At 39.2% G+C, this 22,517-nt stretch overlaps 1 protein-coding gene across 1 annotated transcript in view; it reads right to left on the reverse strand.

Moving 5' to 3' along the window:
- Positions 1 to 7,529: 7,529 nt before the first annotated feature.
- The window catches only part of TOMM70 (translocase of outer mitochondrial membrane 70), a 36,478-nt gene continuing 21,490 nt past the window's right edge, over positions 7,530 to 22,517 (reverse strand). Inside the window, exons 6-12 of the mRNA XM_036243354.1 lie at positions 20,893 to 21,100; positions 18,107 to 18,241; positions 16,938 to 17,045; positions 13,446 to 13,562; positions 10,812 to 10,909; positions 9,521 to 9,643; positions 7,530 to 7,919 (exon numbers count right to left, since the gene is read on the reverse strand). Coding sequence (XP_036099247.1) covers positions 7,766 to 7,919; positions 9,521 to 9,643; positions 10,812 to 10,909; positions 13,446 to 13,562; positions 16,938 to 17,045; positions 18,107 to 18,241; positions 20,893 to 21,100 — 943 coding nt within the window. The 3' untranslated portion in view covers positions 7,530 to 7,765. The remainder of the gene's footprint in view (positions 7,920 to 9,520; positions 9,644 to 10,811; positions 10,910 to 13,445; positions 13,563 to 16,937; positions 17,046 to 18,106; positions 18,242 to 20,892; positions 21,101 to 22,517) is intronic.

Below are 22,517 nucleotides of genomic sequence, written 5' to 3' on the forward strand. Positions count from 1 at the left end.
CTCTATCTGAACAAAAATGGAAAAACGTCCTCCGGTGAGGATAAAAAAAAAAAAAAGAATTTGATAGCTGATAAAAATGAGCCCCAAATTGCTCCACTTGACGTGGGAGAACATTACAGTCTAAGGCCATGAAAATCTTTTAACTCATTGCCCTGTACTCCAACTTTCTAATGAGTTAGGCAATGCTTGAGTACTTTGAAGTCTGCTATCACATGTTGTTACCTGCAGTTTAGATAAGATAGCATTGCCCTGGCCGGTTTGGATCAGCGGTTAGAGTGTCGGCTTGCGGTCCTGAGAGACCCGGGTTCAGTTCCCGCTAAGGGCACGTACCTCGGTTGCAGTTTGTCCCCGGCCCTGGTGGGTTGTGCGGGTGGCAGCCACTCGATGTGTTCCTTTCACGTCGATGTTTCTCTCTCTCTCTGTTCCTCTCTCTCCCTCCCACTCTACCTGAACAAAAAAAAAAAAAAAAAAGGAAAAATGTCCTCGGGTGATAAAAAAAAAAAAATAGATAAGATAGCATTTAGCTAATTGACATGACTCCCTCATAGGGATGATGATTTTGAAATATATCAGGGTGTGCTGCTTGACTTTGACCCAACTATTTGAATTTGGGAGCTAACAGATAATAGGTGCTGTGTTGGTTGCAAGTAAAGAACTTACTAACACTACAGGGTTTAGAATTACTTAATAGATGGTGACATCAAGTGGGTTTTTATGGAAGGACTCCTTGCTGCCACCAAAAGGTAGGCCTTTGCAAAGTATACCAAGTGAAAAAGGGCTAAGACCAGAGTTCAGGTGATAACTAGTGCTCTACTGGGTCTAGTTTTATCTTTCATGCTGCCTCTTAAGCACTGCTGGGTAGTTTGGTGGTGAGCGGGTTAGATGAAGCCAAGGGAATGGAAATGTCCCTTCTCTGAAGTTTGCACTGACCATGCACAGGACCCGTCCATAGGCTTCATATGGACTTTTCTCCTTTGTGCCTTACCTTTGTGTTGCAGTTTCATATTTGTCAACTTACCGTCTTCATTCATTCAGCTGTTTCTTCTTGGTTGAAGATGGGAGGATAAAGCTAATTGTTGGAAGAGAATGCACTTTAGGATAAAATGGTCTTGTTAAAATCAGGAATTAATTTAAGCCCCAGATGTACAGTCAAGTAACTAAAATACATACATACATGGATACTTGCTCAGTGATTACTTCTTCTTCTTTTTTTTAATCTTTATTGTTGGATGTAAAATGTATTACAGATGTTCCACATTTTTCCCCCATTGACCCCCTTCTCCCCACTCCCGCCCCCTCCCACCTTTTCCTACATTATTGTCTGTGTCCATTGGTTATGCATATAAGTTCTTTGGTTTATTTCTTCCCACCCCCCAACCCCTTTCCCTTTGAGGTTTGTCAGTCTAGCAATGAATTTGTGCTTCTTAATCCCTTCACCTTTATCACCCATTCCCCCAACCCCCCTCCCAACTGGCAACCAACAAAATGTTCCCTGTATCTATGAGGATGTTTCTGTTCTTCCTGTTCATTTTGTTTGTAGATTCTATTGTTTGTTTTTGTTTTTTTTAATCCTCACCCGAGGACATTTTTCCATTTTTAGTTCAGGTAGAGTGGGAGGGAGAGAGAGGAACAGAGAGAGAGAGAGAAACATCGATGTGAAAGGAACACATCGAGTGGCTGCCACCCGCACGACCAACCAGGGCCGGGGACAAACCGCAACCGAGGTACGTGCCCTTAGCGGGAACCGAACCCAGGTCTCTCAGGACCGCAGGCCGGCACTCTAACCGCTGAGCCAAACCGGCCAGGGCATGTAGATTCTATTGTTGATAGATATGTATTCATTGCCATTTTGTTTGTTCATACATTTTATCTTTTTCTTCAAAAAGACCCTTCATCATTTCATATAATAACGGTTTGGTAGTGATGAACTCCTTTAACTTTTTCTTGTCTGGGAAAGTTTTTTTATGTCCATCGATTCTAAATGACAGCTTTGCAGGATAGAGTAATTTTGGTTGTAGGTTCTTGGTTTTCATCACTTTGAATATTTCTTGCCATTCCCTTCTGGCCTGCAAAGTTTCTTTTGAGAAATCAGCTGACAGCCTAATGGGAACTCCCTTGTAGGTAACTAGCTGCCTTTCTCTTGCTGCTTTTAAGATTCTCTCTTTGTCTTGAACCTTTTGCATTTTGATGATGATGTGTCTTGGTGTGGGCCTCTTGGGGTTCATCTTGTTTGGGACTCTCTGTGCTTCCTGGACTTGCATGTCTCTTTCCTTCACCAAGTTAGGAAAGTTTTCTTCCATTATTGTTTCAAACAGGTTTTCGATTTCTTGTTCTCGCTCTTCTCCTTTTGGCACCCCCAAGGTGCGAATGTTGGCACGCTTGAAGTTGTCCCAGAGGCTCCTTACACCATCCTCATTTTTTTGGATTCTTTTTTCTTTTTGCTGTTCTGATTGGGCAGTTTTTGCTTCCTTATATTCCAAATCGATGGTTTGCTCCTTGGATTTATGTACTCTATTATTGAAGCTGTGTAAATTATTCTTTATTTCAGTTAATGCCTCCTTTAATTCTAACTGTGTATCCATGATTTCTAACTGGTCCTTTTTTATGCTCTTGAGGCCCTCCCTAAGTTCACTGACGTTCTCACTAAGTTCAATGAGCATCCTTATAAGCAGTATTTTGAACTCAGTATCTGTAAGGTTGCTTATTTCCATTTCGCTTAGTTCTTTTATTGGGGTTTTGTTCTCTTCTTTCATTTGGGACCTGTTTCTTTGTGTCCTAATTTTGGCTGCCTCCCTATGTTTGTTTCTGTGTATTACTTAATGAGAGGTATGGGGCTCGCTGAGACCAGATGCTGCTCGTTTGAATGAATTTAGGAAAAACCTGAAGCAGGATCCAAGACAGGCCAATCCTATGGTTAAGCAAGTGGCAACAGCTTGGGCGGGCCTGAAAGTTGGGTGGGGCGGGGCCTCAGGGAATCACCAGGGCGAGGCTACCAGTGTGAGCCAGGTTGCTGGAGTCCCAGGTATGGAGACTGTCTGCTGCCCCCGGGAAGGGCTCACCAAAGGAACAAAGGCCTCTGACAGCACGATTGTCCCCGAGAAAGCCCCCTCTCCAGTGCCAAACAGCTCAGTTCTTCCCCGTATGTCTCTGGCGCCCCTGCAGCTGCTTCCCCTCCAAGCTTAGAGGGAGTCTGATAAGTCCGTGTGCGGGCCTTTTAAGGAGCTGCCTGGGGCTCCAGCCGCTTCAGCCTCCCTGAGCCTCAGTTCCCGCTGGTTTTTCCAACCAGAAGTTATGGGGACTTCTCTTCCTGGCACTGGAACCCGGAGTGGGGCACCTGGTGTGGGAAGGGGACCCCTCAGTCCTCAGGAAGGACCTTCCCAGACGTGGGAGCCTCCTGATTTTTATCCGCCACACGTGGGTGTGGGACCAGCTGGTTGTGCCGCCGCCGCCCCTCGCGCCTCCGCCCCTCCTACCAGTCTGGATGTGGCTGCTGCTTTAATTCCGTAGTTGTAGGACTTCCATTCAGCTTGATTTCAGGCGGTGTTGAATGATGGTTGTTCTGTAGTTTAGTTGTAACTTTGATGTGGTTGTGGGAGGACGCGATACCGCGTTTCTCAGTGATTACTTCTCATCTGGTTCATAATTCACACATGAATAAGAATGGAGCATAGTGGGCAAAGTATGGTGATTCTACTTCTTCCTGAAGTATTTTCAAGTCCACAAATGTATTCCCTTGTGTTCAACTAGTCTCTCTTTTAAAATATTTTTAAATTGATTTTTAGAGAGGGAGGAGAGAAACATCAATGTGAGAGCTAAACATCGGATCGGCTGCCTCCTGACCCCAAAACCCAGGCATGTGCCCTGACCAGGAATCAAACCAGCAACCTTTCCATGCACGAAATGACACCCAGCCGAGTCACACCAGCCAGGGCTCAACTATTCTTATCACTGTTGTGTCTGTAGATTCATTCTCTTTCTCCCTGAAAACAAAACAGAAACTGTGTCATCCTGTTAAAAACATTTTCCCCACCCATTTGCTTAAAGGAGTCATTTCTGCTCACCAAAGAAGAAAGAAGTGCTCTTCTTTCAATTCTTTTTCAGATAGCTTCAGCCCGATCCTGCCCTCGCCATTCCAGTGACACTTTGCTGGCAGGATTACTGGAGATCTATCTGCAGACCTGTTTGCCTCTGTGGAACCTAACATCACTGTGACCTTGGTCCTGTTACCTCTCTGACCATTTTTTCATTGCTACCTTGGTTCCTTAGATGTTTCCCTGAGTTTTATTTTTATCCTTTTCCACTTTAATTTTATCTTGAAGTAATCTCATCTACATGTATGGTCTAAATATATACTAATTCTTAAAAATTTACCTTCACTTAATATTTTTTAAAACTTTTGGTTGTTGCCCTGGCTGGTTTGGCTCAGCGGTTAGAGCGTCAGCCTGTGGTCCAGAAAGACCCGGGTTCAGTTCCTGCTAAGGGCACGTACCTCGGTTGCAGTTTGTCCCTGGCCCTAGTTAGTCGTGCGGGTGGCAGCCACTCAATGTGTCCCTTTCACGTTGGTTTCTCTCTCTCTCTCTCTCTCTCTCCCTCCCACACTATCTGAACAAAAAATGGAAAGATTCTTACCTAAATCCTATTTATTCCTCTAGTCCTAGAGGAATTTATTGTTCTTATCTGTACTTCCACACTACTTTTTTTTTGTTAATCAAAACCCAAGGGGAGATTATATATATATATATATATATTTTTTTTTTTATCCTCATACGAGGACATATTTGCATTTATCTTCAGACAGAGTGGGAGAGAGAGAAGGAGGAAAAGAGAGAGAGAAACATGGATCAACTGGTTGCCACCCACATGACCCCAAACAGGGCCAGGGACAAACTGCAACAGGTACGGGCCCTTAGCAGGAACTGAACCCAGGACTCTCTGGTCCGCAGGCTGACGCTCCGAGCATTGAGCCAAACCAGCCAGGGCTACCCAAGGATATTTTTCCATTGATTTTTAGAGTGGGAGGGAAGAGAGAGAGAAACATAGATGTGAGAGAGACACACTGATTAGTTGCCTCCCACACGACCCCGACCAGGGCCCATGCCCAAACTTGCAACCCAGGTATGTGCCCTTGATCGGGAATCAAACTCATCGCCCTTTGGTCCACAGGCTGATGGTCTAACCGCTGAGCAAAACTGGCCAGGGCACACCACATTGTATATAACTTTTAGCACCCAAACTGGAAATTCCCCATAATCCCAGATAATTTTTCCAGCTCAAGATCCTTAATTGACCTGCCCAGCCAGTGTGGACCAGTGGATTGAGCATCATCCCATGGACTGAGATCTCTGGTCTGGCAAATGCCTAGGATGCTGGCTTGATCCCCAGTAGAGGGCCTGCAGGAGGCAGCTGATCAATGGTGACCAATGTTTCTATCTCTCTCCCTTCCTTTCTCTAAAAAAAAAAAAAAAAAAAATCAATGAAAACATTGAAAAAAAAAAAAAAACCTTAACTGAATCATGCCTGCAAAGCTCATTTCTGTTGATCCTCCTCACCCAAGGATCATTTTCCCACTGATTTCTAGAGTAGAGAGAGAAACATTGCTGTGAGAGATAAACATCGATTGCCTCCTAAGCACCCCCAACTGGGGCTTGAACCTATAACCCAGGCACATGCCCTTGAATGAGAATCGAACCCGTGACCCTTCAGTGAATGGGCCCATGCTCTAACCACTTAGCAACACTGGCCAGGGCTGCAAAGCTTATTTAAAAGTAACTATAACGGGTTCCAGGGATCAAGATGTAGCTATCTCTGGGGCACCATCATTCTTGCTTGCAAAGAGACTTCAAGAATAGATAGAAAAACTTGAATGTAGTATTTATTTGGTGAATTTACATGTGAGGTCATTTACAAAAGTAAAGGTACAGATGCAATGTTCAGTGCAGGTTCAAATATTTTTCAGAACAGGCAATAGTCCATGAGGATTTGGAATGACAGTATTGAACGGCACATGCTTCAGTTTCCTTTGTGTGGTTTTCTACCCAACCCCACGGGGTAGAAAGGGAGAAGAGAAGAAAGTATCAGTGTTAATGTAAATACAGCCATGCAAATAAAAACTTTTTTCTTTAAGTCACAAGTTACTCAGAGATGAACATTTCTGTATTCAGGGATTATTGTAGGAGCACCGTCTAAGAACTAAAATGCAGAGCTCTCATACTGTCCATTATCCAAATCATTTTAAATTATAGTAACTACCCCTACTCAATATTTAGAGGCCCCTCAGTATTTTCCAGACTCTGATTTTGGGAGTCATTCTAATAGTTTCTAAAAACATGGCATTTATAGACAATCTTTTTGGTTTCAATAGGATAAAGTACCCTTTAAAAGGGGGGTAAAATGCTCCTTTACTCTCAACAATGTAAACTAATTTGATTTCATTTCCAGAAAAAGGTAACTCAAGGCTTGATGTTTTATTATTCTCAGGCTTAAATAAACCTCTCCCCAGCCTGGAATATCTCAAAACAAGAGACCCCTTAAGAACACAACCACCAGAGAAATGCAGCATATATGCAAAACAATTATCCATAAAAGTGACAACTAGAAAAAATAAAAACATGAAGTGATTTCTAAGAAAGAAGGTAAGATGAGATAAAATGAACAACAAAAATCTGCTGTCGGTATCCCTAGTGAAGACCTTGATGTAGGCAGTCAGCGAGCCATACAGAACAAGGTTAACTCAAAACCAAAAAGCATTCCACAGGTCCTCAGCATCTTTAAAAAACTGGCTCAGAATTCCTCAAGCACATTCAGCCATAGCCGAAGCACGAAACGTCAGAAAATACTATGCTTCTGGCTCTAAGAATTACATCCTTTTTGAAACTTTAGCCACATTTTCTTCATTATAGTTTTAAGCTAATTAAATACTCCCATGTATCGTACTGCATCTTTATACATACAAACAACCTGCATTTTCTTGGCAAGGGACACAATTTAACAGCACTTATTACAGAAAATAGCCATGGGCAGTTAAAACACATTTCCATTTCACCTTCTTACCTGGTCCACTCTCCCATTAACTCAGTCTTCCAGCACATATATCAATCAGAATATTTGCTTCTGCATAATTTACTATGAAAACCAGCTGTTGTAGACTTTAAGAATGATGTACATTATCCTTTAGAGTTGAAGGGGGTCAAAAGGCTAAATAGTTGCCACCTTGTCTAACATTGTGCAGAATTAGAGGCATTATACATGCTGACAGTTGTTTAAAGGGTCTCAAATTTGCTGCCTTAAAAACAAAATCCACATTTAGGCTTTGTTTCCTTTTTTAAAAAAATTACTAAAAGGGATTAATTGAATCTAAAAGAAACCTATTTTACAACATTTACTCTAATTTTAAAACCAACATGCTATAAAGTTCTTGTATTACACACACACGCAGACAAAAATCACCCAGAACGTAATCATCCCCCAACCCTCCTCAAAAAAAAAAAAGCCAAATCAACAAATCAAAGTTTTTATTTGCATGGCCAATCATCATTTGTACTCTTTGCAACTTTAGTAACCCTTTAACAGGTCGTAAGCTTTTGCACAGGGAATAAAGCTGCAACACTGCACACTTCCTTCAGCAGCCACTCCCACACCTAAACATGGAACAGATGTAACGAATGACAGCAGCACAAACAGGAAATACTAAGTTCCACCATTCAACATAGTTCATGACAATGTCTTTAGGGTTCAGTTGAAGAGGATCATGTTCCCTCCCCCTATTTTATAATGTTGGTGGTTTTAATCCGTATTTCTTTGCAACTTCTGTCTGTGCATGGGCAGCATCGCAGAGTGAGTACAGATGAGCCATCTCCATTTCCGATTTGGCCAGGTTAATAGCTTTGTTGAACATGTCAATGGCTTTCTCCATGTTTCCTCTAAAAGGACAAAATTTTTAAATGTTTCATTCAACAAGCACCTCACAGAATGCATGCAGTGAAGTTAGTAATGTTAATGGAGTCTGACCAGTAAGTTTCAACTGTAATTCTAATAAAATGCTTTTTAATAACAAAACAATGCACATAGAAAGTGCTCAATGAATGCTAGCAACAATTACAAACACCAAGTGTTTATTATTATAACTCTTGTAGTCTTGTTTCACAGACAAGAACAGTGAGAGTAGAGGAATTAAATGACTTGTTTACAATCTTCCTGTCTGGTTCCTACATTCTATGTGCTTCTCCTGTACCATGAAGCTCCTCTGGAAAGACGGCCTCACAGAATAGCAATGGCTCTTGGGGGCCTTATCTTCGCAGATCTGTGAGCCCACCTTCCTGTCACCTCATCTCTCACCACCATGTCCTGTCCTTTGCACCTCTGCTGCAGTCGCCCAGTTCCACCCGAGTTCCCTGACGAGGCTCTTTGAACAACTTAAATGCAAAGTGTTTTTATATGTGTATCATTCTAAGAAAAATCCACAGGTTTGCTCAGGAAGATTAAAAACAGCTACCCCATCCTATTCTAACAAGAATATTTCATTCACATTAACAAGCTGGCAATTAAGAAACAATTTAATATTTACATGCAATCATCAGTACAGAATGGTTCAAAAGAACCACAAAATTTTTCATCAGTCTAGAAATATTCTGCCTACTCTGGAGCAGAAAGAGGACCCCAGGAGGGGCTGAATGACAGGAATCAAGACAACTCCTACTGGTTCCTGACAAGATCAGTTACTTTGGTATCAGTGAAGCATGGGCTCACCTCCTGTCTACCTGGCTCACTGTGTAACCTTGTCAACTTCACCAATATGGGCATCAGTTTCTGTACTCTTCATTTACACCAAGGATCATATAACCTCCACCTTCCAATTATATAGACTGGTGTAAAGATCAATTGAAATATTTGGAAAACACCTGAAGTTCAGTACTTGGCCACAGAGTAGGTACTCGAGTGGATGACAATTCCAGTAATAAGATAGTATTTACTACACTGACTTCTATGACATAATCAATTGTCACCTGTTAATGGTGGACCTCAAGTGCAACTCTGGATAAACATTTACACAAAACAAAGTTATGGGAAGTCAGAGCTGCAAAAAACCTTATCCAACTCCCCAATTTTAAAGAAAACTCAGGGGCTCAGAGATGATGTTGCAACTTGCCCAGTCACTTGGCTGGTTGCTTCTCTGCAGCGAGATCTAGATCTCTTGGCAACCTAGATACCAATCCGTACACGACACTGAATAATACAGGTGAAAAGAGGACAGAACTCACAACAGAGATTAGAAAAGGAGCAATGTCCCCTTTGTAATATATTTGCTTGGCTTAAATAACTTTTATAAGTGTGATCTTGAAATTGAAAAAATAATAAAAGAAGGCAAATAAAAGCTATAGTTTTGAGGGAAGCTTGCCTCAAAAGGCATAACATATTCAGACAAAAATTTAATAGATACTTAAAATCTATAATGAGAAGAATTAAAAGATAAAATATCTAAGGAGCTGCCCTAAATTTCCTAAGAACAGACTTTGGAAGTTACCTTTGCACTTCAATAGTTCCCATGGTTTCATAGGCAAAATCACATTTACTATCAATTTCAATAGCTTTGCTGATAAGCTCCAAACCTCTATCCAGATCTTGCTTCCACTGAAGTTGAAGTAAACTGCAAATGCAAAAAGGCAGTCAGTCAGATGTGACCATGGACCAGGAGCAACAGGAATATAATGTATGACTCGATTTCTCCCTCAATGAATTTATAATTTAATTTGTAAGAAAAAAACCAAATCTAAAACAGTATATAATCAGCAAATTGTTTTTTCTCAATTTATATTCATTTTATAGTCTAAATTCCTTATTATGAAAAAAGTGTCAATGGAAACAACCTAAGTGTCCATTGATGTATGCTTGAATAAACAAAACATGGCATCATACACAGACAGAGGAATATTACTAAGCCATAAAAAAGGAATCCTGCTATTTGCAACAACATGGATGAAACTTGAAGGCATTATGCTAAATGAAATAAATCAGACACAGAAAGTCGAATACTGTATATGATCTCATTTATGTGTAGAATCCAAAAAACCAACCAACCTACTCACAGATATAGAGAATAGATTGATAGTTGCCAGAGGCAGGGGATGACATGAGGGGTGGGTAAAACAGTTGAAAGGAGTCAAAAGGTACAAACTTCAGTTATAAAATAAGTAAATCAAGGCAATGTAATGTACAACATGGTGACTATAGTTAATACTGTACTGTATATTTGAAAGATGCTAAAACAGTGGTAGATCTTAAAAGTTCTCATTACAAGAAAAAAAATTCTCTGTATAATGACGTTGGACTTATTGTGATCATTTCACAATAAATATGAATACCGAGTCATTACGTTGCACACCTAAAACTAATATAATACCATGTCAATTATACCTCAATAAAAAAGAAAGAAGAAAATATCTAACAGTTTGGGCTCTATTACTAACTTATGAACCTAATTTTTTACTTTGTATAAACTTAAGTGAAATTTCTTTCCAGTGTACAAACACAGAAAAACTTATTTTAAATGTTTCTTATTTTGACACTGGTAACATTTGACAGGATGTTCAGAACTGAAATCCTTAAGCTAAAGAGAAATAGTACATTTATTAATTGCTATACAAGAATGAAACATAAGTAAATTAAAAAAAATTAACAGTGAAGCATCCACACATTAATAAATGTCGATAAACTCACTGATACTCCTTCCTCAATGACCAAAAGAAATCTTATCTTATTACTATGCAAGAAATGTAGTTTCTTACTGGAACAAACAGAACCACAAAAATACATACCCTTTATGAACATATGTTGTGGCATTATCTGGTTCCAAATCAATACATTTATCATACATTTCATCAGCTTTACCAAACTGTTGTTGATCTGTTAATGCCTATGTGAGGAGATACTTCAGTTATATTAACGTAACTGTCAACCTAAACAGTTAAAAGTATATTTCTTATTAATTATGAAAATTTACTTCATTTTTCTGTTTCTTACCAAATTATGATGTTTGGGGGATATAAATTTATTTTAAATGTTATAACTTAATTATTGGGGATTTTACATGGCACTGTTATAAATATGATATCTTAACTGCCCTGTTTTTGACAACGGGTTACATGCAATAGCAAACAACATGGCAAACTGTAGAATACATAAAACCCCACTCTTGGTGCCAGTTCTAGTATCAGATTTTCATAGGTACATTCATGTCACTTATTCATAACTTATCAAAATATACCCTTAACGGAATTTAAAGACAATATTTATTTGGAAGGATAAGTTCAGGTATGTGTGTTAAGTGTCATCAGTCATTCCTTAAAAACTGATGAAAGAGGAAAAGCAGCTACAATTAACTATTTAGGCAAATCCCATGGCAGATATCAAAGGGCTGGTTATGCAGATACCAGATCATGCTCAAACTGTAACTTTGAGAGCTGCCCAGCATCTAAGCCCAAACTTTTCGAGTTTTTTTAAAAAGTTGTATTATGTAACGATATATAACTATATGTGTTATGTATGTACATACAAATTACATATAACTATATATAGTGAAGCAAAAATAAGAGAAACCAAAGGATAGACATTTGAGTACAAACAGACTGTAATGGTGCTAGTGCTGACAACATAGCTCAAGAAAGCCAAAACCTATTTTGAAGGTAGCACAGTGACAGGGAAATGAGCAATTAAGAAAGCTCTAGGAGAGCTATTCCCAAGACTGGTTTCTTTAAAAAAGTACATACTTTCACAATTAATTAAGTAAAGCAGGTAGTCAGCAACCAATGTTTCTTATTTTTTTACTATCAACAACCCTGAGTAGGAATTGTAAAACAAAGACTAAATAGATAAGATTGCTTCTAATTGAGGTTAAAGAACTTCTGTGTTTACTTCATACCCTAGAGGATTATTGGAGAATTTCAATCTCTGAGAATACAGTGATATGTACAACTATAAACCTCAGAGTTTCACTCTGTGGAACTTTTTTCTTTAACTTAAGATAGCATGAATGAACTTAAAAAGGAAAACAACCTTAAGAATGGTTTGGAGGTAGAAATCTACCACAGATGGTCATTTTTCTTTCTTTCTTTTTTAATATGTTTTTATTGATTTTTTTAGAGAGGAAGGGAGACAGAAATGTGGATGTGAGAGAGAAACATCGATTGGCTGCCTCCTGCACACCCCCTACTGGGGATCGAGCCTGCAACCTGGGCATGTGCCCTGACCGGGAATCAAACCAGGACCTCTCAGTCCATGGGACTATACTCAATCCACTGTGCCATAACAGCTGGGCACAGAGATGGTTATTTTTATTTTTATTATTTTTTAATTATCACCCGAGGACATTTTTCCATATTTTGTTCAGATAGAGTGGGAAGGAGAGAGAAACATTGACGTGAAATGGACACATCGAGTGGTTGCCACCCACACGACCCAACCAGGGCTGGGGATAAACTGCAACTGAGGTACGTGCCCTTGATGTGCCCTTGACAGGAACTGAACCTGGGTCTCTCTGGACCGCAGACCGACACTCTTAATTGCTGAGTCAAACTGGCCAGGGCGAGATGGTTATTTTTTAATGTTTCCTATTTATGAGATGTGCAGGTGTGTGTGACATTTCTTTGGAATGATAACAAAAAAAGATAGAAAAGAATCATATAGAGTATTGAGATGGATAGTTTATGCAGATACCAAAAGCAACTTTTAACTTAAAGACTAAGAGAAAACAGTTACTCAGAAATCATTAAGTTGGATGAAAACGTCTAACTGGCTATACGAAACTATCATTTTCGTTGGACCAGTGTGGTTCAGTGGATTGAACGCTGTCCCATGGATTGAGATCCCGAAACCGGTCAGCGCACATGCCCAGGTTGCGAGCTCGATCCCCAGTAGGAGGCAGCTGATTGATATATCTCTCTCATTGATGTTTTTCTCTCTCCCTTTCTTTCCTCTAAAATATAACATATTAAAAAAAGAGAAAAAGCAGCAGCCACTATCATTTTCATTTAAATGGCTGATTTAAGAATTTTAGATAAACCAAAGAGGAGTTAAAATGAACTATTATAGCCTAATGAATGATTTAAAAGGACAGTTGATAAAATAGAAACAAAACCCTTTCCATAGACATTTTCCCCACAAATTGAATATAATAAATTTTCGAATCCAATCCAAATGAAAACATGAAGGAAATGTTCTGCTTAAGCTCCCGCATGTTTTAAGTGTAGGGTCACAATTTTCAAATTGTATAACAAAGGAGCCCCTCCTACAGTGATGGGGGCCCAGAGAATCAAAGAAGGAACAAAGCCATCTGCTTCCACAGAAGCTGCAACTAGGGAGGCACCACTGATTTCTGTGCTGGGATTCAGCACACAAGTAACAGGTCCTTTAAAAAGGACTGGCAACTACAAAAGTGTGAAAAATCACATTACCTGGGCATATAGTGCATAGCCTTCAGCACACCTGGGAAATTTCTTTATGACCTCTTCAAAACCTTTCATAGCTGCTTGGATTTGTGAAGAATTGTTTCCTGTATATGCCTGGCGATACTGTTTAAAAAATCAAAACAGGCCTGTCAAACCAAGAACTCAAAACTCATGGAATGTTAACACATTACAAAAGTCACACAAAATTACATAAATATTTCCAGAAAGGTAGGTGATCTGCTAACATAATTGCTGCATTAAAAGGATTCCAAGGAAATAGCTCAGCAGCAGTGGATCCAAAGGCTAGGACTTCGCTGCCACTCTACACATTCCAAGATGCTCAATACTCTAGAGGAGGCATCCTAACTTGTCAGAACTTTGCATATAAATGGGGGAGTTTTAAATCTAATTTATTATCACTTTACTACAAGTGTCTAACGTCCCTTTGTCTAATATCACTGTTCATCTATAATACACAGGACCGCATTTACAACAGTATTCCTGTAAGACTACAATGGAGCTGAACAATTCCTATTGCCTAGTGACTTAGCCATCCTAACATCATGCCGCAAGGCGTTACACACGTATTTGTGGTGATGCTGGTGTAAAAAAACCTGTGCTGCCAGTCGTATAAAAGTATAGCACATACTTATGTACAGTACATACTTGATACTGGTAATAAACGACGATGTTACCAATTTATTATTTACTATTCCGTACTAAACACTTTATCGTTATCTTAGGTGTATACTTTCTACTTATAAAGTCTGCTGTGAAACCATATGCTGTATTATGCAGGCAACAGAGTCACAACCTCATGTTTACTGTGTCTCTTAACTGCATCATTTTCTTGTGTTTGATTCAATATCATGTTTTGTATAGTAACCTGCTGTAGAGGTTTGTAGCCTAGGAAGAATGGGCTATACCATAGAGCCTAGGTGTGTATCAGGCTACTGCCACCTAGGTTTGTGTAAGTGTACTCTGTGATGTTCACACAATGATGAAATCACTTAATGACACATTGCTCAGAATGTATCTGATTGTGAAGCTGGGCATAACTGTAAATGTGTTTGTGACCCAATTTTTTTTTTTTATCCTCACCCAAGGACATTTTTGCATTTATCTTCAGATAGAGTGGGAGGGAGAGAGAGAGAGAGAAACATTGATGTGAGAGAGACACATCAAGTGGCTGCCACCACACGATCCCAACTGGAGCCAGGGACAAACTGCAACTGAGGTACATGCCCTTAGAGGAAACCAAACCCGGTACATGCCCTTAGCGGGAACAGAGTCTGTGGGCCAACGCTCTATGCTGAGCCAAACCGGCCAGGGCCCAATTTCTTTCTTTAAAAAAAAAAATTAATTTAAGACTCAAGCTACAGTGTGGACAAAAAGAGGCCACATACTAAACCTGACAGGCTCAGAGTAGGCCTGCGTGGTGGCCTTACAAACTCCGAGACCGAACGTAACCATGTGTGATAGTCTGAAATTAAAATATTTTCACTAAAAGCAGTCTGTGGCAGGCAGTTGTGTCCTAGGGCACTATTTTTCCCTAAGGTGAATCGTCACCTTAACTGAACCTATCTGTTGTTCTCTTTGCATCTAGGATAACATACCTAATAAACATACCTTTGCAATAACAAGGTAATTTCCTTTTTCCCAGACCCCTCAAAACAATCACCTTACTCCTTGCTGTTACTGTTATAGTGTTAATTGTTAACTGTTAACTATCCTGTACCCACCTATGTAAGAAAAGTGTCTATCATTTTATTTTGTATCCAATCCCAGAGGTCCCCCCACCCCCCTTAATCTATCACCAATGGATTTCATGTAACCCACCTTAGCCTCCTCTTTTTTTTTTTAAATCCTCACCTGAGGATATTTATCTATGACTTTTTTTTTAGACAGAATGGAAGGGAGGAAGGGAGGTGGGAGGGAGAAAGAGAAACATCTATGTGAGAGAGACACATCTATCGGTTGCCTCCCACACAACCCCAACCAGGGTCAGTATGTGCCTTTGACTGGAAGTTGAACCCATGACCCTTAGGTCCACAGGCCAACACTATAACCACTGAGCAAAACTCACCAGGGCAAGCCTCCTTTTTTTACTGTAATGTATAAAATAAGATTCAAAACTGCCACATTTTCCTAATCCATTGAGATTTTGCTTCCTGGCAACTGTCAGCAGCTTGGTTCAAATAAACTCATAAAACTTCTTAAAGATTTGGATGTATCCGCCCTGGCCGGTTTGGCTCAGCAGTTAGAGCGTCGGCCTGCGGTCTGGAGAGACCCGGGTTCGGTTCCCGCTAAGGGCACGTACTTCGGTTGCAGTTTGTCCCCGGCCCTGGTTGGTCGTGCGGGTGGCAGCCACTCGATGTGTCCCTTTCACGTCGATGTTTCTCTCTCTCTCTCCCTCCCACTCTATCTGTACATAAAATGGAAAAATGCCCTCGGGTGAGGATAAAAAAAATAAAAATAAAAAATAAAAAAAAAAGATTTGGATGTATCTTTCTTTTTTTTTTTTTAATCCTCACCGGAGGACATTTTTTTTTTGTTCAGGTAGAGTGGGAGGGAGAGAGAGGAACAGAGAGAGAGAGAGAAACATCGATGTGAAAGGGACACACTGAGTGGCTGCCACCCGCACAACTGACCAGGGCCGGGGACAAACTGCAACCGAGGTACGTGCCCTTAGCGGGAACCGAACCTGGGTCTCTCAGGACCGCAGGCCGACGCTCTAACCGCTGAGCCAAACCGGCCAGGGCTGGATGTTTCTTATGTGTACAGGAGGTAACTGAAAGTAGCTCATTCCACTATAAATGCACTTATTTTACTTGATTTTCAGCACTGTGTTTCTGAATATTAATAGCTTTTCAAAGGTGGTATGAGAGTGCAGTTAATGTGGTATCATTATTGCAGTTATTTCTTCAAGATGATTATGTTCTCTGTACTAGTTTATGGTAGAGGAGCAGGAAGAACAGTGCTATTCAGAGGAGCATAAAAATCAAAGATAGCCCTAGTCGGTGTGTTCAGTGGTTGGAGCATCAGCCAAGGCACCAAAGGGTTGTAGATTGGATTTCTGGTCAAGGGCATGTGCCTGGGTTGCAAGTTCGATCCCCAGCCCTGGTCAGGGCAAGGGAGGCAATACATCAATGTTTCTCTTTCTCTTTCTTTCTCCCTCCCTCCCTCTCTTCCACTCTCTAAAAAAAAGCAATGGAAAAAATATCCTTGGGTGAGGATTAACAAAACAAAACAAAAAAATCAGGAAAAACATCTATCAAGATGAACTCAAATAATACAACTAGAGAAATACAGTAGCAGTAGTACCTTGATTAACATATATATATACTTCTATTTTTCTAAACTAACATGTTTTCCCCCTATAGGCACCCTCTTGGGGAAAAAGAAAAAGATAATTTTGTAGACAATGACACTCATTTTTGTTAACAATGGGGAAATAAAAGTGATATTTAGGAATATACAGAAGAAAGTAGAACCTACCAATGCAAAACATTTCTGAGCTTGTGCCAGAGCAGACTCAGGCCTTAATCTAATACATTCATCAAAATCAGCCACTGCTTCTTCAACTTGATCAAGCAGTATTTTCAGCTAAGAATAAAAAACATAAAAAAAAAATAACTAAAATAATAGTTTCACCACCCATTAAGTACATACTGTCTCTTATCACAGCTTAGCATATGCTAAGCATGTAGTAATTATTCAATATAGAATTACTTTCTAGAAACAGTGAACTGGAAAATCTTAGAATTTTAAAGAAAAGTTCCTAAAACTTAAAACCAGTGTTCATTTTTTCTAAAAAAGCACTATAAACCTGCCCTTTTTGCATTGTAATTTTGACCACTTTTAAGCAAGAAACCCTTTCTTCTAGAAAATTAGACATTTCTGTACTTTCAAATTTCAAAGAAAATCAGACATCAGATAATTACTTTTCAAATTAATCTTAAGATACTACGAGTAAGGATCAAAATGTCAAGCATTTTAAGAATTTCAACACTTCTTCAAACTCTTCAGACAGAAATATTAGGTAAAATTCTCCATTGGAAAGAACTTCAGCTTTTTGGTTATTATATGGATAGCCCAGACTTTCCACCATAATGCATTTCACCAAGTCATGTTAAACAAACAGATTATAAAAACAGCTTTCCCCAGATGAGGCTAAAATTGGGAACAGTTTTCTTCACTATATATTTTTTTAATAAAAACCAAATATGCAGATTGTAAAAATCCATTCAGAAGATTTTTTTATTATTATTATTAAATACACTGTTTGGATAGTCCAGGCTTAATACTTTATGGCAAGAAGCCCACAAAAACCACTATATTGATTCTAGCATTAACTCAAAATGCTCAATAAATGTTTTTAAATGTTCTACTCACTGAAAACCTATGAACTAGAAACACCTAAAAAACAAACTTCACCTGGCAAACCAACATTTGTAGCTTTTCTTTTCCCCCTTTTTAAGTAAATACCGAAACTATAAGGACAAATGTTCAAGAGGGGACTAAATAAATGCCAAAACAAACTGCAAACCATTGTGATACTTGTTCAGAGCTATCAGAAGTGATATAAGAAAACTTTGTCATTCTCAAATATGGTGTCAAATTCCTCAACCCAAAGGTCAGAACTTTTGGTAAGAAAATGGATTTACCTGTCCTCGGTGATGATAAACATCTGCATTCTGAGGATCGATGTCAGCAGCCATGTTGAAATCCTGAGTAGAGAGCAAAGGCTGCTGCTGCTGCATGTACATGCTGCCCCTTTTGATGAGTGCATTTGCTCGAAGCTACATGCCCCAAATGAGAAAAGGTTCATCACTACTACTTTTAATTCCAATTTATTTTATTTTATTTATCCTCACCCGAGGACATTTTTCGATATTTTGTTCAGATAGAGTGGGAGGGAGGGGGAGAGAGAGAGAGAAACATCAACGTTAAAGGGATACATTGAGTGGCCACCACCCACACGACCCAACCAGGGCCGGGGACAAACCATGACCGAGGAACGCGCCCTTAGCGGGAACCGAACCCGGGTCTTTCCAGACCGCAGGCCGAAGCTCTAACCACTGAGAAAACCGGCCAGGGCTAGTTTATTTTTTTAAATAACAGCTATATTGAGATTTAATTCACATACCATAAAGCTCACCCATTTAAAGTCAGTTGTTTTAGTATATTCAGTTTTGTGCAACCATCACCATTATCTAACTCCAGAACCTCTTTGTCATCCTCAGAAGAAATCATGCACATATTAGTAGTCACTCATTTTCCCCTTTAATCCATCAACCTACTTTCTACTTCTATGAATTTGTATATTCTGGACATTTTATAAAAATGGAATAGTCTTTTATGTCTGGCTTCTTTCATTTAGTATGTTTTTAAGGTTCATCTGTGTTGTAGCATGTATCAGTACTTCATTATTTTGTAATGGTGGAATATTATTCTATTATATACCACTTTTCTTTATCCATTCATCAGCTGATGGACCTTTGAGCTGTTTCCACTTTTTGGTTATTATGAATAATTTTGCTATGAACATTCGTGTACAAGTTTTTGTGTTCACTTATATATTCATTTCTCTTGGGTATATGTCTAGGAAAGGAACTGCTGGGTCATATGGCAACTATTCAACTTTTCGATGAACTACCAAACTAATTTCCAAAAGGATCTTTACCATTTTACATTCCTGCCAACAATGCATACAGTTCCAATTTCTCTACACTCTCACCAATGCTTTCAATTGTCCACCTTTCTGACAACAGCCATCCTAGTGGGTGTAAAGTGATATCTCATTGTTATTTAAAAAAATGTTTTCCCTTTATTGCTTTTAGAGAAAGAGGAAGTGAGCAGGAGAGAGAGAAACATCGATGAGAGAGAACACTGACTGGCTGCCTCCTGCATGTTACCTGCACTGGGGATCTGGCCCACAACCCAGGCATGTGTCCTGACCGGCAATCGAACCAGTGACCTCTTAGTGCATGGGTCGATGCTCAACCACTGAGCCACACCAGTCGGACTCTCATTGTGATTTTGATTTGAATTTCCCTAATAGAGTTAATGATGTTGAGAATCTTTTCATGTGCTTATTGGCCATTTTTATATATTCTTGAGAAAATGTCTATTCAGATCCTTCACCTGTTTTTAAACTGAGTTGTTTTGTAAGAAGAGTTCTTTACATATTCTGGATATAAGCCCCTTATCAGATCTATGATTTGTATTTTCTCCCATCCTGTGCAATATGTTTTCTCTTTCTCGATGGCATCCTTTCAATCAAAAAAGTATTAAATTTTGATGAAGTCTTTTCTTTGTTGTTGCATGTGCTTTTAGTATCATATCTAAGGACACTACTAATCCAAAGTAATGAAGATTTCTTCCTGGGTTTTTTTTCTTAGAGTTTTATAGTGCTCTTATGTTTAGGTCTTTGATCCATCTGAGTTCATTTCTGTACACAGTCTGATAGACATTACTACTTGCCCTTAGAACAAAAGTCATGATCATAAAGCAAGACACACACTTCTTCTCCAAAACCCCTTTTCAAGACAAAACTACATATAAATGTTTTCCTGAATGAAACAAACAAGAATGCCCCATAATTATAACAAAAAACATATAATAGAACATATTTGTAATCAGCAAGACATAAAATTAAAGATAATATTACTAGGGTATTTTCAATTTTATAATCTCTTTTTAAAAGGAACTTTTAACAAATACTTAGGCTTTGACAACAACTTTTATACATGAATGACTCATTTGGAGGTAGAGAAAGCCAGAGTTTACTTAATTCCACGAGGAAGCAGGCCACAGTGAAGAAACCGGCAAGAAATAGTTAACTGGTGGCTACATTCCGTCATGTTACACTGAGTAGAGAACTCAACAGACACTCCAATCTTAACTATGAAAATAACTACATACACTTAAGAACACTTGGAAAATAAAAAGCTGTCCAATGGCACAACTGCGAAAACTTTTGGTGTATTTCAGTATCTATATCATATTTTTAGAAACCTGTATTTTTCTTCATGTTAAAAATAAAATATTACTGGCATCATCATAAAATCTTTCAGATGATTAAATGTGCTTATTTTTATTAAATGCATTTTATAACCTTGTACTACATACTGTGTGTTACTTACAGCATTACCTATACCATTATTCCTACCCAAATATAGCCCACTACTATAGGCACTGCTGTGAAACTAAAGCTACTGGATAATATAGAAAAAATGTTTTTCCTTTCCTAACCAAAAATAAACATCACTGATATTTATATTGCAGTTTCACTACACCAACTCAATCATCATTTGGTGTAATTCCTTCCAAAACAAAAGTAGCCTTTTGGAGAACAGCAACTGAAATGCAAAATTTTAGCAAAACATCTAAAAGCCTCATTTCTATTTACTAATTTTTTCACATGCACAAAAACATTTTTAAAACATACCTTCACATTAGCTTCTTTCAAACTGATGACCTTGTCTAAATCTGGTTTAGCTGCATTGGCATTGCCAATAAGCAGGTAGAAGGTAGCTCGTAGTAATAATGCTTCTGCCATGTATTTGCCTTGAGCATCTATTTCTTTTGAGCATTCACTTATGATTTTATCATAGTTTTCTTCTTCCATGTACTGTTTGGCCTTTAAATATCCAGAACTGAAAATAAAAACGAACATAGAAAATTATTCACCAAAAGAGGATGAAATGCTACAACATGCCACATTTAGTATACACGAGTTAAGCAAATGTCTATTTCCCCTTAACAAGTTAGTCAGGAATGAAGCAGGGCAGGAGGGTAACAGAAGTTTTGATGCAGACTAGGACTGTCTTCATGACTTGGAGAGCTTTTAAAAAGGAAACAGCAGTCAGTGGCAGAAAGCTAGGGTTACTGCCCAGGGTTCGACATTTAAATATGTGAAAAGACAAGGGAAAGTCTAATTCACCTTCATATCTGTGGCATGTTGATGGCACTCAACAGTTATTTTGTGACTAACAGAAAGGATAGAGAAATAGGAAATAAGTCAACTCAGGAACACAGAAGCCAAGGGAAGAAGAGGTGTGACCTAAGCAGTGCTTTGTAAAGATCAGCAAGGGAGCAAGACTGGAAGCAGAGAAATATCTGAAAGGCTCTCGTCCAGAAGTTGTGTTGTTTTATCTGTGAGAACAGACCAGAAGGAATAGGTGGGAATATCAAAGCAGCAAATTTAAAGGTAGATTCTTCCATAAAAAAGGACTTTAAAAAAACATCCTTTGGCCCTGGCCAGTTTGGCTCAGTGGTTAGAGCGTCGGCCTGCGGTCCGGAGAGACCCGGGTTCGGTTCCCGCTAAGGGCACGTACTTCGGTTGCAGTTTGTCCCCGGCCCTGGTTGGTCGTGCGGGTGGCAGCCACTCGATGTGTCCCTTCACGTTGATGTTTCTCTCTCTCTCTCCCTTCCTCTCTCTCCCTCCCACTCTATCTGTACAAAAAAATGGAAAAATATCCTCGGGTGAGGATAAAAACAAACAAACAAACAAACAAACAAAAAACAGCAACATCCTTTGCCCGGCCAGTGTGGCTCAGTGGTTGAGCGTCGACCCAGGCACCAAGAGGTCGCTGGTTCGATTCCTGGTCAGGGCACATGCCCAAGTTTCAGGACACATACCCAAGTAGTGGGCCAAATCCCCAGTGGAGGGCAGGCTGGAGGCGGCCAATCAGTGTCCTCTCTCATCCATGTTTCTATCTCCCTCCCTTTCCCTTCCTATCTAAAAAAAAAAAAAAAATCCTTCCCTACTTCTTAAAATGTAGTGACCACAATTTCATTATTCTTCTAAGATGACTACTATCGGGACCCTTGCCAAAAGGATTTCTTTGAACTAAAAAGGAATGTATAGGAAATGAGCTTTAAGGTGTCTTACAAATATAAGCTACTGTAAATTAAAGAACAGTTTCTCATTTCATTTTTTATATATTCTGAACACAGAAAACTGGCAAATGTCTTAAAAGTTGGTCAAAATCTTACAAATTCTGTGTTAATATTTCCTACAATTACATTCTAATACTCCCTATACTCTAGTTTTGTTACTCAGGTCACCAG

Source organism: Molossus molossus, unplaced genomic scaffold, assembly GCF_014108415.1.
Source record: "Molossus molossus isolate mMolMol1 unplaced genomic scaffold, mMolMol1.p scaffold_m16_p_5, whole genome shotgun sequence".
In the NCBI taxonomy this organism is placed as follows: domain Eukaryota; kingdom Metazoa; phylum Chordata; class Mammalia; order Chiroptera; family Molossidae; genus Molossus; species Molossus molossus.